This window comes from Phyllostomus discolor, chromosome 11 (assembly GCF_004126475.2).
Source record: "Phyllostomus discolor isolate MPI-MPIP mPhyDis1 chromosome 11, mPhyDis1.pri.v3, whole genome shotgun sequence".
NCBI lineage: Eukaryota > Metazoa > Chordata > Mammalia > Chiroptera > Phyllostomidae > Phyllostomus > Phyllostomus discolor.
In genome coordinates this window covers 43,988,076-44,007,198 of record NC_040913.2, presented here as the reverse complement: position 1 = coordinate 44,007,198, position 19,123 = coordinate 43,988,076, and the positions used below count along the sequence as shown (strand labels likewise).

At 37.7% G+C, this 19,123-nt stretch overlaps 1 protein-coding gene across 3 annotated transcripts in view; it reads left to right on the top strand.

Moving 5' to 3' along the window:
* EPSTI1 (epithelial stromal interaction 1) overlaps positions 1-4,677 on the top strand; it is a 121,475-nt gene extending 116,798 nt beyond the window's left edge. For 2 of the 3 annotated variants that reach the window (XM_036011329.1, XM_028526716.2), the window contains one exon: positions 1,852-1,993. In XM_036011329.1, the coding sequence (XP_035867222.1) occupies positions 1,852-1,860 (9 nt within the window). In that variant the 3' untranslated portion in view covers positions 1,861-1,993. Of the gene's footprint in view, positions 1-1,851 lie in introns of all 3 variants that reach the window. The other variant, XM_036011328.1, reaches the window with a different exon arrangement.
* Positions 4,678-19,123: the final 14,446 nt, after the last annotated feature.

Here is a 19,123-nt window from a genome sequence, read left to right as displayed (position 1 = left end):
CATAGATGGTAGGTAGAAAATATGGGGAGGGCAAGAATAGTATGGGAAATGTAGAAGCTAAAGAACTTATAAGTATGACACATGCACATGAACTAAATCGGGGTAATGTGGGTGGGAGAGGGTGTGCAGGGTGGAGGGAAGTGAAGGGGGGAAATGGGACAACTGTACTAGCATAATCAATAAACTATATTTAAAAAGTAACCAATGAGTGCATAAATAAGTAAAAAAACAAATTGAATATCTCTCTTTCTCTCTCTTTCTCTTTCTCTCTGACTCTCTAACTCTCCCTCCTTCTTGCTAAAAATTAATAAATAAATTTAAAAATAAAATAAAATAAATGGAATCACATAGTATGTACATTTTGGGATTGGCTTTTATTCTCCAGGGAAAATAATTCCCTGGAGATCCATCAAAGTTTTTATTATTTTTTTATTGTTGAGTAGTATTCCATGATATGGGTATACCACAGTTTGTTTAACCTTTCACCCATTTGAGGACTTTTTTTTCCCTGTTGTTGACTATTTTATATAAAGCTGGAGTGAACAAATCATAGAAAATAAATTAAATAAATAAATGACAGATAATACAATTATCTACCTAATACATACAAAATAATTTATTCAATGTATTCAAATCATTAGAATAAATAGGGCCCAGCAATGAATATGTTTTATAAATAAAAAGTTGACACAAGGTTAGTGTATAGAATATATAAAAAATGTGTCAATTATGGATGATGACTGAGATCCCCCAAGGAATGAGAGAGGAGAGCTGGAGGAAATAATGGAAGCAGTAAAAAGTGAAAGACAAAAGGAAAGGAAGAAAATACTATAAGACTATGATGAAAGCCAAGGAAAAATAAAACAGTTTTTTGAAACATAACATAGACACTTAAGCAGTGGGCTTCTGGTAAATATATGTTGGTAGGCAAATTAGATAAATCTTTACTTTTAAACCTTTCAAAATTTAAATCATATTCTTCTCATACTACTTAATATATACTTACTATTTGATAATTTAAAATTCCTTTTTTCCCATACTACTTAATATATGTTATTTGATAAGTTAAACTTCCTTTTGTATTTGAAAATGCATTTTTCTTCCCTAGAGTTCTCTGTTAGTTTTCAAGTTGCACCTAGAGTGGGACATTTAAAAAATCACATCAACTGATCTTTTTCTGATACCAGTAGGTGAGACCCTTTGGGATAATATGGAAACTCTAAATCCTTTGTCTTTAATGGCAGTTAAGTATTTGTCACGACCTATGAGACAACCTGGGATTTTAATTTTCCTAGAGTGTTAGAATAGCACTAGACTGAATCCCAGGTAAATGTGGTCCACCTTTCTATGGTGGAGATTTCTTGACCTTTACACATAGTTGACAAGGAGGGGACTCATTTAGTCTATCTCCCTTTCTCAGAGTCTCCTTAGAAGTCACCTTCCTGCTGCCTAATACAATACAACTGTACTCTATATATTTCCATTTCAATTGCTCTGTTCCACACTGTGTTCATCCTGTTCTTGCTATAACTTTGGAGATGGATGGCAATAGTTGTGAACATTATTATTTGTAACCCACATAAGACTATCTCCAAGAACACAGCCATTGGACCATCACTCAAGAAGCCATGCATTGGTGACAAAGACTATTTATGCATCTAATACAAGGGGACTTGAAAATTAAATCATTTCATTGGGACTAAATTATTAAACCTGATGTAGTAAGTCACTTAAACCTGATGTAGTAAGAGTATTTTTGAAGGAACTTCACAAAAAATACTGGTTTACAAAAGCTTTGAATTGTGTTTTGCTGCCTGTAGTAATTATATTTTGTTTTGTTTTTTCTTCCAGGATATATAAGAAATGTTTACTTAACATCTGGCCTTTGTCAACTGGCCTTGAAAACACCCATGAGATACTTTCTTTAAGTGCAATTTTGTTCACCATCACTGCTTTCACCTTGACTTCAACTGACTACCCACACAGCTAGCTGAGCAGCTGGGTATGACAGGTTTCTCCCTGTCATTATTTAAGCATATTTGCAGGTGCTGATTACTAAACTCATATTTAATCTCTATTGCCAATGAAATGTTACAGTATTTTTTCTACTGGTTTTTGCCTCTTATTGGAAGTACAACTACAGCAATGTTAGTAAGATAGAATATGAGAGCATTCTTTGATGCTTTCTGGTTAGTGAGAGCTATGGGTGCTGCATGCATATCTGTCTAAGCGGCTAATTCTCAGATCAGATTAGGAAAGCTTTGGGCTCTTTTTAGCTTTTAATCCCTACTTAATTCAGTGTATAAACATGAGCAAAAATTATTTTAATCTCTTTGAAACAAACTAAATAAATTTTGAACTACCTTTGTATAAATGGTTTACTTTTATTTTAAATGAAAAGCTCTTGAGTTTTTCTCTCTTGAGGGGTCTCATTTTTATGTTCTCCTTTATAATTCATATAGATAAATATAGTACTGGAATCACTATGGGATCAGCTTTGGTCTGATTTATTTACTAATACTGTTTCTCTGGTTTTTCAAAGTGGGACAGTTAATTTCCTGAAAGTACAATATTTCTAAAAATTAACCAGACACAAATGTAGTTTGTAAGTGTTTTGGAAAATTGTCTTTGCTATATGGAACCTATTTCCTATTGCAAATTCAGTCGACTTTTTGATCCTACTTTTATAGCCTTCAACAAGTTTGTAGACTCCAGAGTGCAGGAATATTGGTTTTCCGTGCTGCATGCTGCGGTCCCCCTCCATAGGAAACACTGCATTCAGTCTTAGAATGAAGATTGGAGGAATGAATAATTTTTGCAGCTGGACAACTAATAATAATACTTTGCAGCTTTAAGAGATCTTTTGTGGTACCAATTGCTCTGTTAAAATTAACTTTCCATATCTGTGTATTGAGGGAAATATTGGGACTTCAGGTTCTTAGGCCAAGGCTAGGGGGTGGGGACTCACAGAAAGATGGCAAGAGTGGAGTATAGAAAGGACCACATTTTGGGATAGTGGTGATGGCTGAGGACAGATGGTTTGCACCTAGTTTTTCCGGAGTAAATAATGCAGATACCATTGGTTTCCTCCTCTTCTGCCAGCTGAAGCTGTATTGGTGCCATTGACACTAACATAAAATGTTTCGACCATTTGAAATTTTTGCTATTACCTCATCCTGGGTTAGAAGCACTGCCTAACTGATGGTAAATGTGGGATTTTTGCGAGCATTTTACTGCTGTGGCCTGTGGCCATTTCAGCCCTACACCTGCCAGTCTAGTGACCTGACAGTCCACAGTCTGTTCAGGTTTTGTGTTTAAGCTCAGCATTCCTCACTTGCTGCGGTTAGCCAGGGTGTCCCCAGGAACTGATGTAAGGGAAAGGGATGCTTTCTTACTTTGGGGGTTCTCAGGAAAGTTGGACTCGATACCTCTTCCACTGCCTGCTATAGCCTGCATTTCCAAACAAAGACATTTTGTTCGGGTATCTGTTTTCATTTTCTAAAAAATCATTGTGCTGCTATGGAAAATTGTGACTTCACAGCCAAAATTATCTAGAATATGACTGGGGTTGTAAATATCTCCTTTCAATAATTCTCTATTTAGGTGGAAGTAACCAGAAAAGAAATAATAGTTTTGTTGTGTAAGGGAGTAGACCACTTTATTTTCCACATTTAATCTGCCTTGTTGAATCAATTAAAACAAAATTTGACTTGTGGTTAACTCTAGATAGGCATCCCAAATTCCTAACACCATCCCCATGCTTTCAGTTCTTTCTTTTTCTGAGAAATAAAATATAAGCAAGATGGATTGTTACAAAAGTAATAGGTGTTTATTATAGAAACTTTAGACACAATGATGAATAATAAAAAGAAAAAACTAGTAGTTTTCACATTTTATGTCTGTAGGTAATCAGGGTTCATATTTTGGCATATACCCCTCCAGATATTTTTCTATCTGTATGTGTCTCAAAATCCACGTGATAAAAACTCTTATGGACACTGTCTAATGACTGGTTGAGGACAAACACCTGGACTTAGAACTGGTGGTTCTAATGTAAATCCTACTTATAAGTGTTTTGATATGTGTAGTCAAATTACTTCCCCAAAGGTGGCACCAATATTTATTACTACCAGAAGTATGCTCTATACTCTCCCCAATATAATTAGTTGCTCTCAAATCTTTGCTTACATGCTAAGTGAAAAATGCTATTGGTAGCGATTAACCCCCTTTTCTCCATAGGTTTACTGGTCATTATTTATTTATTTTGCATGTGTATGTGTAGCATAGGTGATTTGTAAAAGGTCTCTGTGAAGACAGTATGTTGTAAATATTCTCATTTTTATATATCTTTAATTTAGTAATGTTTAATACTAAAGTTTTAAGTATTTGTGTATTTGGATCTATTAATCTTTTTTCCTGTGTAGTTTCTTCTTGGTATTATGTTAGATTTTAAAATGTACAAAGCTACACCCCACCCAGTGCCCCATTTTGAGAACATGAAGGATTTTCCCTCCCACTGGGTGTGGTTTGAGCAGTACAGGGCAGGGTGTCTTTCTCCATGCCTAGCACAGACCGGAGCACCCATGTGTGTCTTCACACTGGAGAAATATTTCCTCTGGTTCATAAAGACTTTGTTTACATTAAAAAACATTGGATGTATTATTTATGATTTAGGATGATTTTGTTAAAAAACATTATAAAAAGCCTACTGTAAGCTTATTTTTAACTTGAAGGTTTGTTTGTCTTTTCAGAAAGTATTTTTAGGAAATTATACTGTAGTTATACTAAATGTAGACATACTCATATTTCCCTCCAAAATAAAACACAGCATTTATAAAAATGAAAATTTAAAAGTTAAGATTTTATAATACCCATAGCTGAAAATTTGAGATTATAGAAAATATGTAATCATAGAGATAGTGACTATGAGGTTAATTAATGTCCTGGGTATTAAACAGATGGGTGATGATGAGTTGGACCTGTCCTATAAAGGGTATGTTTGGAAGTGTGGCTGTCAGAGGAGGTAGCAGGCATTGTGTTAGAACCATTAATAGGGGTAAGAAAATAGTAAAGCTATGGGCTTGTTTTCTTTTTTAACTCTATGAATAGTGCATATAGTAGCTAGCTCTTTTCTGATGTGCATGAAATAAGATTGGAGTACCTATAACACATTTACATGAGGAAAAAATAATACCTTTCAACTTACTGTAAGGATTACAGAGAGAATAACGATGTTAAGCATTTCTTTCAGGAAGAAGCCTTGTGTTGGAACTCTTTCCTTTCTAAATATTTCATTGTTTAACAGTGGAGTTTAAAAAGGATCATAGAAGGATTTTTTTCATCATAGAATTATATGCCCCCAAGTGAGGATTTTTATAGACATATCAAGGCAAATGGAGGAATGTTTCAATACATTTATTGCCATGTCATTGTGCCACCTGCTGGGGCAGAAGACACAGGGAGACCTGTGCTGCACATGCCCTAGGAAGCTGATTATTGCAACCCCTTCATGGTGCTGCCCAGAGCTGTTCTCGAGTGCCTGCCACCTGCCTCCTCTCTTGTTCCCTGCAGAGCACTGCCTGTAGCTGTGCTGTAGGATTTTTCAGTCATTAGAGGGCGGACATTTCATTCTACACAAATGTTACATAAGCGATCAGCACTGGATTGGGGACTGATTAGAAATTTTAATTTGTATATTTTAGAAATCATAATTGTGCCAAAATGGGGCACAAATTATGCTTTAGTAATAAGGTAGAACAAATAAGAAGTGTTGGGAACCGCCCTGACTGGTATCAGAAGCTGAAACCCCCGCCTAGGCTAAGGCTAAGGGAACGCCCTTGGAACCGTAAGCCAGCAAGGAGACAAAAGCTTATCTCCCTGGCAGGAGTGCCACTTCTGCTGCTGAACCCCAAAAAGCTTGGTTGGTTAGCCAAAGACGGGTAAGATTCCCCACGGGGGGAACGACCTAAGGCAGGCACGATCACTTTGGGAGGTCCCCCAAAAGAAGGATTCTTGGGGGCTGCAGCAAAAGAGGGTGACAGACCCTTGCTCCTCGGCTTTGACATAGCCTGAGTTCCCATCTGGGAGAAAATCTCCTTATTGCCTTAGTTCCCGTGCTAAGCCTGAAACAATGACAGGGTGGTGCAGCTCTGCTAAAAAGGGCAGATTCCCTGGGTGATCAGACCTGAGAAAGAACATGTAAATTACTGTGAAACCTTCTTTGTTTAGAATGCTTTCAGTTGAATGAGAGGGGTCCAAGGAGGAAGTTTGTTCCTCAGAGTCTTACAGATCTTTGACCCCGACTTAACAGACCAGCAGAGTTCCTTGTTTTCTATAGTTCCTTACTTCCCTCTGATAAGTACTGTACTTTACCTGAATTATTATGCAAAATGAGCCCAATAAAAGCAAGTGTGGACGATAAATCAGGGCGCCCCCCACTAGGGGGGGTGGCCATTCTGTCCCTACTTCCCCACAGAAACTGGTCTGTCTCTGTGCATGTGTGTTTGTTTCTTGCGTGTTTTTCGGCGAGCCATCCACAGCGCTCTGTGGTCACTGCTGGCCGGTGACCCACGCGCAACAAAGAAGAGTATTTGAAATTGGACGTTATGAATTATAGAAATAAAATTTTAAATATGTTTTTATTCTAGTCTTTTTTGAATATGCACTACAGAGACACACAGATAAGTGGCACAGCTCCTGTCCTCAGGGAACAGGATAGGCAAGGTTCTTCGACCACAATAAACAACCCCCACCTCTCAGGAGACTCAGTGGATGGTAGTGTTTGTATCTTGCTTGTGCTACATGTCAAACACAAGTCAGCAGGAGGTCCTGCTCATCCTTGTCACTCAAGGACCCAGGCCAAGGAGCCGAGGAAGGCTCCATTTTTTCCTGTTTAACTGCAAACAATATCAGAAACCCGATTCAGTTCAAAATTTTTTAAGGGGATAGCATATCTCAGGCACTGTGTTAGGCATTGAGACTACAAAGATGTAAAAACCAGTCATAAAATAACTTTATGTTGAATTAGGGACATACACAGAGATTACCTAAAAAAATGAAATGAGGGCTCTGCAAAGCAATAAGGCAAGAGATGTAAAATACAGATCATAGAGGGCTTTGGGCGTATTAAGTAGCTTGGGCTTTTGAAGGATTATGAGCAGGGAATGGGCCTGATTAGATTATTATTTTAAATAAAGCATGAGTTATCCATTGTAGATGGATTTGAGGAAAGCAGGACCAGAGGCAGAGTAACTAGTTAGAGTTGATTACCTCAGTCCTAGTGACCTAGGATGAGAGTTCTAAGCTACAGCATTGAGTGGAGATGGGGATAACTAAGTGAACATGTGGAGTTTTAAGGATATTAAAAAAAAAAGCAGGACTTTTATAAGTGACTGAATGTAGAAAGAGAGTAACAAGTCAGATATGAGTTTCATATTTCTAGCCTGGCTGAGGGTGATGTGACCACAAACACAAATTTTGTGGCATGTCCAAGAAAGAGGAGCCCTGGGGTGGTCAATAAGGAGTTTTAAAGACTGCTGATATAAACTCAGTAAGTTCAGGGACTTTGTCTTGTTCAGTGCTATATTTCAGTTCTTTGAATGGAGCCTAACATATTATAGTGATTCAATAAATGTTTGATAAATGAATGGATTTTATGGAGTAAGATTTTCACAGATGAAGAGAAAGATTTGGTGGTGGTGGGTGGGGGATGGAAAGCAGGGACCAAAGTAGCTGGATCTTTACAACCACACCTCACCCAGTCACCAGGGTTGTCTGGGAAGGGGCATGACATTGGATAGGGGCACTTTCTATAGCTGAGGCAGACCCCAAAGAAGTTGACAAAGGCTGTCTTGTTCACTGTACTGCCCACCATCGAGTAGCAACTCCTTCTTTGAATAGGCATCTGGGTATAACATTATCTATGAAGTGTTGTGTCTAGATAAGATTGGGAAAAGTGAGATAGGTTATCTCTGTGTATCCTCTGATCTAACCATAGTGAGAACACAGTATTTGTGACTCATATACTACTGGACAAGTCCAATGTTGCAAGTAAAAGCACCAAATGGCATGTGTCAGAGGCTGTGGCCTGCTGAGATGGATGTTAGTGAGCAGGAGTTTGTTAGGAAGTGCTCTTGAGATCACGAGGTCTGTGAGGAGAAAGAGGAAGAGGACTGAGCAGAAGGAGAAGCTGGCCTGGGAGGCAGCCTCAACAGAGGGAACTCTGAAGCTGGGAAAGGGGGCCAGACCTTTCTTTCTCCACAAAAACCACTCATTGGACGTAGGGACTCTGGGAAGAGGGTGTGGCCATCATTGAGATGACACTCTTCAGCTGAAGCAATTGTGATGAGGGCTAACAGCTGGGGCTTCCTGCCAGAAGCCCTTTCGGCAGCTGGGAGAAAAGTCCTTCAGTCCAGAGGGGAGCTCTGAAAGGCACATCCCAGCATGATGCTTCTACTTCCTGCAGAAATCTACCAAGCCCATCCTGGCTAACTTTGATGCCAATAATAGTAGTAGAAGTAATTGGCTTAAAAAAGTCCTGAACAAATGCTGAAAGAATTAAGAGCTCAAACAACAGGTAGAAACTAAGACTGTCTCTAAGCAAATCAGAAAAAAAGTCACTCTTTCTATAGTGGAGTCCAAGGCAAGATTTCTAGGGAAAAAGAACAACTTACATTTGACGGCCGTGAAAGTAAGATGCTGATCCAGTAATATTTTTGAGCTGACTTATTTGGATTTTCACTTGAGCTTCACTCAAATGCTAAAGGATTTAAGTAGATTATTTAACCCATTTTTTTTCTAGAGTGTAGTATGGCAGTGCTTTTTCATTTTGTGGTTTCTTCTTTCATTTTTAGCAGTTTCCATTTATCATTGTGTGTGCTGCCCTGTCCTGATCACTCCGCAGACCCCCCTGCCCTTCAAGGCTCTCTGGCTGCAGGTTCCAGTGTGGTCCGTGCCTGATTATTTGGCCCCCTCTCTGCTCACAGCTGCACTCTCCCTTCAGCTGTGAGCTGAGGAGGATCTTCTTTCACAATTGTAAAACATAGGAAATCATCCACACCAATACTTACAAAGAGCCCAGGAAGCCAAAGCTGTTCCAAATGAGGTGCTTCTGTAAAAAGAGTATAGCAAAAGAGACTGGCTATGAGAAGGAGGCTGGTACCTCCTTTTTGTTTCATTATGAAGTCAAACCAGGGGTGAGAGGAAGTTAAAATATCTTTAGCTCTTGGTCACTGTCATGGCTGGCTCACAGTGCTATGGAATTGTGAAGGAGGGAGACATAGCAGAAGGAGCTCTGCACTAGACAGCCCCTCTTAGCCCCTGACATCTGATCCCCCATGAATCAGGCCTCATTTCATTATCACTCCCACTGCCCAGGAGAATGTTTCACAGTGGGCGCTCACAGTGTGTGCTTTTGTTATAGGAATTCCCCCCCCCCCCACCCCGCTGAATGTAGCTTGTATAAAGAAAGAATAAAATAGGGATGGAAAAAGGCTAAGTAGTTATGTAGAGTAACTAGAGGCAATCTGGCTTCTCACCCAGGTGTCTGGGCAACTAGGGGAAGCAGTTTCCCATTACCTTGAACATAGACCTGATAAGTAGTGTTCTCATAGCCTTGAGACTGGGTCTGATTAACAGTTCCCATAACATTGAATGAGCTGGCATGTGCAGAATCTCACTGTGTTATACAACCTATTTTGACTTCCTGCTGGCTTTGTTTGTCTCTAGTATTTAGGGAGGTAGGGACTCCCCATTGGGTGCCACACAAGGGGATAGGTGACATGCAATGAGACATGCAGGGGGACACACAGCTAGCAGTGTGCATGGCTCGCCCACCCGTGAATAAAGACATTTGAAGCTCCCCACGGTTCCATGGATATTCTTCTGTCTTCCTGAATCTAGAGTGGACCTGTCAGGCTTTGAGCAGTCACAACATAAGTTATAAAAGTTTTTTTTTAATCTACATTGCACATTCCTCTACCCCCATCACCCAGAGCACAGTACACTTTTTCTAACATTGTACCTTGCAACCCAATGGAAACATCTTATATTTACCCTTGTGGAATATTCTGTCTGGACTTGTGGACTTGTTTGGACATGTGCTCTTCAGACTTGGAGCAAATTTTATGTCCAAAGAATAGAGTCCTGTGATTGGGCATACTTAATTATTGCATTTTCACCATTCTCTACTTCTCGTATTCCTATTAGGTATATGATGAATCATTTCTTCTATTCTTCATGTTTCTTAATCCTTACTGCATAATTTATACTCTGTTATAGTTGATTGTGCTGCATTTTGTGTGATTTCCTCAAGTATGTTTGTAGTTTACTTATTCTATCTTGAGCTGTTTTCATTTGCTATAACCTACTCATTGAGTTTTTTTAAATTTTAATAAATAATTTTTGAAACAAAATAGTTTATTAAAATGTAAATTTGTTCCTAATACTTTTTGTTTTGGTAAAAAATTCAAATAACATGAAATCTACCCTCTTTTTTTTACCTCTACCCTCAATTTTTAAGTGTCTGGTCTGAACTACAGGTACAATGTGGTACAGCAGCTCTCTAGAACTTTTCCATCTTGCATAACTGACACTCTGTGCCCACTGAACAGTAACTGCCCATTTCTAGCTATCCACATAGAAGCAGCCACTATACTACCTTGCACTTCTATGATTTTGACAACTTGAGATAGCTCATGTAGGTGGAATCATGCTGTATTTGTCCTTCTGTGACTGGCTTATTTCACTTAGCATTAGGTCCTCAAGGTTCATCCAGGTTGTAGCAGATGACAGGATTTCTTTCCTTTTAAATACCATTGTAGGTATATACCACATTTTCTTTATCTATTCATTTATTGTTGGGCTGCTTAGGTTGTTTTCACCTTTTGGCTATTGTAAATAATACTGCTATGAACATGAGAGTGCACGTGTTTTGAGATCATGATTTTTTAAAAAATAAATGTCCTGAAGCGGTATTTCTGGATACCTGGACATGCTGGTTCATATGGTAGTTCTGTTTTTAATATTTTGATGAGACCCTATACTGTTTTCAACAGTGATTACACCACTTTATATTCACTCCAATAGTACACAGCATTCTAGTTCTTCCACATTGTTTCCAATGATTCTTATTTTTTGTTGTTTTGTTTTTAGAGTGGCCATCCTAACAGGTGTGAGCTAATACTTCATTATGGCTTTGATTAGCATTTCTCTGATGATTAGTGATATTGAGCATCTTGTGATATGCCTGTTAGCCATTTGTATATTGTCTTTGGAGATATGTCTATTAAGTCCTTTGCCCACTTCTAAGTCAGATACTTTGTTTCTGCTATTGAGTTGTGGAAGTGAAAGGTTTTTTTAGGCTCCACCAAGGAATAAATGCTAGTCAGCCACAAAGTTAGGCAGTATAGAGCTTTATTGAGGTTTGTGTGTCCAGGTGAGGTTTTTTGGTCTGCACGGTGGGGTTGAGAAAGTCTCACCAAGCAGGGAATATGGTGGGGTTTTATTCCAGTCAGCTCTTTTCATGGGAGCTGGGGATTGGTCCCCTTTGAACAAAACAGCAATATATCATTGGTGGTTCTCCTCGCACCCTGGTTTTACATCAGCCATCTTTTCCGGGTTATAGTTCAGCCGCCATTTTGTCCTACCCCACCCATCCTGACAGGAAGTTTTTTTTTTAATATTTTGCATTTTAAACCCTTATCAGCTAGATGGTTTACAGATAGTTTTGCCCATTCTGTGGGCTGCCTTTTTACCCTACTGAATTTTTTTTGTTTGCTGTGCAGAAAATTTTTAGTTTCATGTAGTCACACATCTATTTTTACTTTGTTTGCCAAATCCAATAAATTATTGCCAACAGAAATATCATGAAGATTTCCTTTATGCTTTCTTCTAGAAGTTTTATTATTTTAGGTGTTATATTTAAGTCTGTAATCCATTTTGAGTTGATTTTTGTGTGTGGTATAACATGAGTCCAATTTAATTCTTTTGCATGTGGATATCCCATTTTCCCAGCATCTTTTGTTGAAGAGAATATGCTTTTTCCATTGTATGATCTTGGCACCCTTGTCAAAGATCATGTGGAAATATATGCATAGAGATTTCTGGGCTCTCTATTCTGCTTTGTTGGTCTACATATGTGTCTTTATGCCAGTGCCATACTCTTTTGTCTACTATAGCTTTGTCATATTGTTAGCATATTTTTTAATTTATTGATTTGAGATTGAGAGAGACAGAGAAAGGAAGAGAGAGAGAGAAACATCAATTTGTGTTCCACTTATTTATGCATTCATTGGTTGCTTCCTGTGTTTGCCCCAACCAGAGAGGGAACCTGCAACTCTGGAGCATCAAGAGAATGCTCCAACCAACTGAGCTAACTGGCCAGGGCTGCTTTGTAACATAATTTGAAGTTGTGCTCTCTCAAGATTGTTTTGGAATCATTAATTTTTTAAATGTGTTTTGTTTTTGTTTTCATTTTTTCTCCTCTTTTTTCTTGTGCCCAGAAATTTCCTTTTAGTTTCTATTCTTATTTTGTAACCTCTTTCAACTCTTTCAAATTTTTGTAAGTACTCTAGAATTTATGGTGTTAAACCTACTGATGATTATTACTACTGATTCTCCTTCAAGTAGTTGCATTTCTTGTGTGATTTGTAATTTTTTACTGTAAATTCCTGTTTAACTGGAGTTGGTTTTCTATGTGTTATGTACTTCTTTGTAGCTCAATGTTGTATGTATTTGCTTGGGCTTCAGGGATTACTTGTACTAAAGCCATTTTTATCATCTCTTAGATTGCATTTATTATACTCATTGGGCATTGTAGCTTCTGATACCATAATCTGTGTGGGGGTTCAATTTCAGGGGAAATATTGCTCATTTTCTACACAGATTCCCAGGATTTGCAACCTATTTTTCCTCCCTAAGTAGTAGGTAGAGTTTTCCTTGTCCTCTTTATCCAGATAGGGAGGTCCTTTCCAGACTTAGCTTTATGTAGGATTCTTATTTTCAGCTTCTTACTTCACACTGCCCCAGGGTCTCATTTTATTTTTCTACCTGAAAGGTAAAGCCCCTGTCCTTAGCATTCAAGGCTGATATCTACACCCTTGTCTCTCATCAATTGTCAGAAGTAGCACTCTCAGTTCTTTTTTTCATCTTGGTTTCTTATGGCTTTTTTCTTTTGCTTTCTCTTTCTTTCCTTTTTTCCTTCCCTTCCTACTTCCTTCTTCCTAGTTGACTATGTATTCTATGTAAATGTTCTATGCATTCGTGTGTGTTTTCAATAGGATCAATAGTATCTATGTGTGGTGGTGATAGCAGTAGAAGGCTTCAGATGAATTCAGTTCATGTAGCCCAAGGATCTTGAGTGATCTTTTTAAAATGAAATAGATCTTGTCACGCCTCAAGTTAAAGTCTACCAATGATTTGCTATTGCATTTAGATAAATAAACTCCAAGCTCCTTATTTTGGCTAAAATACTCTGTATGGGTTGACTCCTATTTCCCTTTGTAACCAGAACTCATGGTATATTTCTCCTCACTCAAACCAATCTTCTCTCTTGCTGTACAGTCACTGTCCTAACTGTTGCTTCTGTCTGAAATGGCTGGTCCCTAGATCTTTGCATGCACATGTCCATCTAGAACCTCCAGATGACAGAATTGTCACCATCCTGAAAACATGGTTTCACTGGCTGCTCCTTTCCTCTTGTATCACCCTGTTCTGTAGTCATCGTGACACTTACCACTATGTTAACTACTATTTTTAATTTACATTTTTATTTTTTTTCTTTATTGTTTATTTTGGAAGCCAGTCAAATAGTGACTGATGATGGAGAAGGAAAAAAATAATCAAGGATGAATCCTAGATCTGGGGTTTGAGCAAGTGAGTAGATGCCTGTAAGAGAAATAGACGTGGGGAGAAAATCAAGAGTTCTGTATTAAAAATGCTCATGTTTAAAATTCCTATTCTTCATCCTAGTGGATAAATCAATCAAGAAGTTGGTAAAGAAGTCTGGAACTCAAGCACAACTAGGAGATAAAGATATAAGTTTGAGCATTATTAACATATAAAAAATATTTAAAGCCATATGAGTAGTTGTAGTACCCAGGGGAATAGTCCATGTTGCTGGAAAAGAGAAGGTAGTACATATTTTGAAACATTCACCAATGTGGTATCATTAGATGTACAAAATGTAATGCCATTGAACAAATATGTACAAAGCAAGGGAGGGCCTCTTCACTGAGGAAATCAAGCAGCATGATCAAAACTTTATTTAATAGCTTGACCCTTGCTCCTTTCAGTCAGAGGTTTCATACATGGAATCTCCAGTGATGGGATTTTCAGAGGAGAAAAAATAAACTTTTTTGACTCTCTCTCCAACAAGACTTGATCTCCCCAAACAAATTTACACAAGGATTTCATGAGTATTGATTCTTTCCTCCTTTTCCTTAGGGATGGATGTGAGGGTTTTGACAGAGATGACACGTGAGTATTGTCCAATACAAACAGTTATATGCTGGAGATCTCTGTGAAGCTTCATCTTGGCAGTTTGCCTAAAGGCTGCTGGGAATGTCTGGAAGAGAATTTTCTTTTCTCCTTAGTCTGGGGGGACTGTTGCAAAATTGAGCAATTTATTTGTACATTAGAGGAACAGGGAAATGTTGTCAAAGTTCTTCAGACAATTTAGTTCAAGGTGGGAATTATGTTCAGGTGTTTTGAGATAAGCTATAAGGTTGAGAAATATCAACTGTGGTCCTGGTTATAGAAGGAACAGGCTCTCTGTCTGCTTTGGCTTCCTTGAGCTACGGATCACCATTTTATATTTATCTATCTATTTATTTATTGTTAAAGATTTTATTTATTTATTTTCAGACAGAGGGGAAGAGAGGGAGAGAGAGAAGGAGAGAAACATCAGGGTGTAGTTGCCTCTTGTATACCCCCCACTGGGGACCTGGCCCACAACCCAGGCATGTATCCTGACTGGGAATCAAACCAGCGACCCTTCAGTTCACAGGCTAGAACTCAATCCACTGAGCCACACCAGCCAGAGCACACCATTCCATTTTTAAATTTAATTTACATACAGTTCTTCTTGTCTGCTGGACATATTTAGGCTATAAAAGGTTTGCCTAGAGATATGAATTGTTTACGCAGATGGTATGGCTACAGCTGTGCAATATGTCCATGTCCTTTATGATTTCAGTCTAAACCAAATTAAAGGATCATAATCACCTTTGTTCAGGAAGTAATGATAGGTATTTTTAAATTCACATTTTAATTGATCTTTTGTCAAGAATAGGGGTGAAGTTCCAAATGAGATGCATTTTCTGTAATGCATGTGGCGCCCCATCATGAAAGAGCTATTGTCTTTGTCATTCTGATTTTCAAGGCAGACCATTAGAAATTAAACAATAAAAAATAAGTTTTTGTACATGACATTTCATTTTTGGATAACCAGCAACCCAAATTCTCAGGCATTGGGATTAATACATTCATCTCCACAGGTATCCAGAAATGAAATAAAATATCACCTAAAGCAGTGGACACACTTCATTGCTATTATACCCCAAACTTTCCTCCAGTAAAATATTTTATTAAAATTAAATGAAAAACCAAAACCTGCATGATGGTTGTTCAAGCAGTTTAATGGGCTTTAGGACAGAGCACACCCCTGACAATTCTTTGGTAGATATTTTATTATGCACAAGACAGTTCAAAGGATATTATACTATTTTCCTCATCTTTTTGGTGGGTATTAAATCAATTAAATTGTAACATACAAATTCTACTTAAAATCTCTGAGAAAATAGCTTTTTTTCCTATTTGTAGGTACAATATATAGTTTCCAAAAATATTTTCCCTCTTGATGAATCATCCTTTCCTTTCTTATGTAGTTCATTTAGCAAATATTTATTTATATGCTGCGTTACTGTATCCATTCTTAGGGAGATTACTATAAGCAAGATAATCAAGCTCTCTAGGCCCCATGGAGTTTTAATTTAGCCAGATTGACAGATAACAACAAAACAACAGCAACAGCAATAGTTTCTCATACTTATTATTAAATGTTTACTGTTTGTTAGGCACTGTTCTAGGTGAGATCATGTGTTAAATCACTTGATCATTACAATAAGATATAAGGTCTTACAGTGAGACAAGTTCCATTATTATCCCTATTGCATAGAAAAGGAAACTGAGGCACAGGGAAGTTTGAAGTAGCTTGGCCAAGGTTACACAGCTAGGAAGTGGTACAACAGTATAAGGTGATGAGTGTTATGATATGGGAAGTTCAGGATATTGAGAAAACAGGAAGTGGAGGCTCTCGACCTGGTGTCTTAGTCAGCAGGGACTGCAATAACAAAACCCTAGAAACTGAGTGCCTTAAACAATAAACATTTATCATTGTGTTCTCACATGGTAGGGAGAGACAGAGCAAAATCTCTGCTGCCTGTTTGTACAAGGGCACTAATCCTGTCATGAGTGTGCCTTCCTCATGATCTCATCTAAACCATTACCTCCCAATGGCTCCAACTCCAACTAACATCACATTGGAAGTTTTGGCTTCAGTATACAACTTTGGGGAGGGGCATAATTCTGTGTAGAGCCCCTGGTTTTAGAAGTTTTCCAGGTCAAGGACTATAGGCCCCTTTCTAGGTCAGAAATAATATCTAATTCACTAATTAATATATATTAAACATATATGTATATTAGATCCCACCAGCATCACAATAGATTATTATATGACCATGAGCTTTCTAAGGCCTTTAAGCATTGGTTTTCTCATCAATAAGTTGAGACGAGAATTATGTTGCTATTGTACTTACATATATACATCATTTCTAGATGAGAATGGTGTATATTTTTATAAATGGTATATATTTCTATAAATAAATGGTGAGGTGTTCACATCAGTGTTTGAGGGATGAGTCAATCTTTATTGACATGTTGTATGTGCAGCACTTTTTAAAGTAGTTTCACAAGCACTCTGTAAAGTAGATGTATATTATCATTGCAGATGAGGTATTATTTTTATTCTCATTTTTACATGTGTAGAAATTGAGGGTAAGAGGTCAAGTTTCTTCCCCAGGGTCATGCAGTTGGTATGTAGCCAAGCCAAGATAAGGCATAAACTATAGACCTCTGATTTCTTGGTCAGCCCTTTTCAGCTGCCTGATACTTGGGCTCTAAAAAAGATATTCATTCTCTGTTGTATGCTCAACTGACATTTCATTTTGTTTCCTTGCCATCCGTGACTACAGCACAGTGGCGAGCATTTCAGTACATTTCTGAAGTATTGATTTCCAGTCAGCCCCATTCCGAATGCTATCACATACCCATTTCTGTTTGCCTCACTGCAGCATACCACATGATGCTACTGAAAGCTCCTGGTTTGTTCTTGCTCAGCTAATGTACAGAATTGCATAGTTTTACTGCAGCTACTAGGGCTAGTGCTAGGAAAACAGGGAAGTTTCAGAAATGTGAGCAGATTTTGCTATTTTTTTTAGTTAACAATAATCTGCTTTATAGGTGTAGAAATACATGCATGTATATTATTTCACATAAGTCCATACATTGTGTCATATCATAATGCCTTTTTTAAGTGAAATATTTTCTTTAATTAATTATCTTTCCCTACTCTTAACACTCTCCACCCCCAGCAAGCCCATGTTTATGAGAGGCAATCCCCCCAAAAGATCAGAATTATCTTCTGGAGGTCAGGCTCCTTGTAGTACAGACTTCTTCTGTTAGGTATTTTAGCAACCTGTATGTATTAGTGTACCAACTGGTGTTGTGAGAGCTGCATTCAGCTTCCGTGAATTTTTTAAGACTTTCTATGAGTTTACCAGCTTAATGATGGATGATTTATAAGCACACCTGCCCACACCATGCTGACTGTTCATCAGTTTTTGACCAAAAATGCCATGAACCCATGCACCACCCTCCCTATTCCCCCAATCTTGTCCTGAGAGCCTTTTTGTGTTTGTTTGTTTCCCTGGGTGAAAAAGTCCTCAAAGGGAAAGATTTTGCCAATGTGGAAGAAGTGAAATAAAAAATAGCAGAAGCACTAAATGTTATCAAAATCAATGAGCTTAAAAACTGTTTTGAGCAGTAGAAAAGTCATCTCAATAGGCAGAGAGTACTTTGAAGGTGACTGAAGTTTAAACATGCAAGAATGAATACACAATTTTTTATGAATAAATTCCTTTTTTTGGTTCCCCATGTGTATCTGTGTATATGTGTGTATTTTACAAAAAAAAACATTGTCTTACAAAACTGGGTTCATATTATTATTGTTAGCTAGTGTATACTTTACTTCATCTTGTTTTTTTCACTGAACGGGAAATCACAAGAATTGCTCCAAGTTATCTGGCAGAACTCTAATATATTAGTTTATTATTTTTAAGTTAAAATGGAAAATTTAAAACATGTGAAAAGATGAAGAAAATAATATGATGAATCCCTGTTAACCATCACCTGACTTCAACAATTATTGGCAGTTTTTCAATCTTCTTTCATGTATTCTGCATGACTTTTAAATTTTTTCATCTATTTTTTGCTGGAGTATTTTTTTAAAAAGATTTCATTTATTTATTGTTGGAGAGGGAAAGGGGGAGAGAAACATCAATAGGTTGACTCCCATACATGCTAGATATGTGACCTGATCAGGAACTGAACAGGTGACCTTTTGCTTTGTCACCAACTGAGCCACACTGCCCAGGGCTGCTGGATTATTGTTTTAAACAAGAAGTTTTTTTAAACAACAAGACACTTGACTTGAGGGAAAAACTATCTCATATTAATTTCTTTTAGATTAATTTATTTATACTTAAAGACAGGTTGCCCTCCATGTAACAGATATGTACAAAAAATTATAAAACTGTCTCTGGTTTTTCAATGATAAATGAAAAACATTAAAATTCTCCAATGAGAAAGGAGGATTTGGTACCCCTTTTGTGACTCGGTAGCTGGGAAGACTCTGGTGCTTGCCATGGCCTTAAAAAGCCTAAGGGGAAAGTCAAGACTGAGGACAACAATCCTATTAAAAGTGGCAGGCAGGATGGTTCTGTGGTGAAGATTAAGAGTGGCATACATTACTTAGTAAACTAGTGAAAGCCTACTGTGAATGACAAAG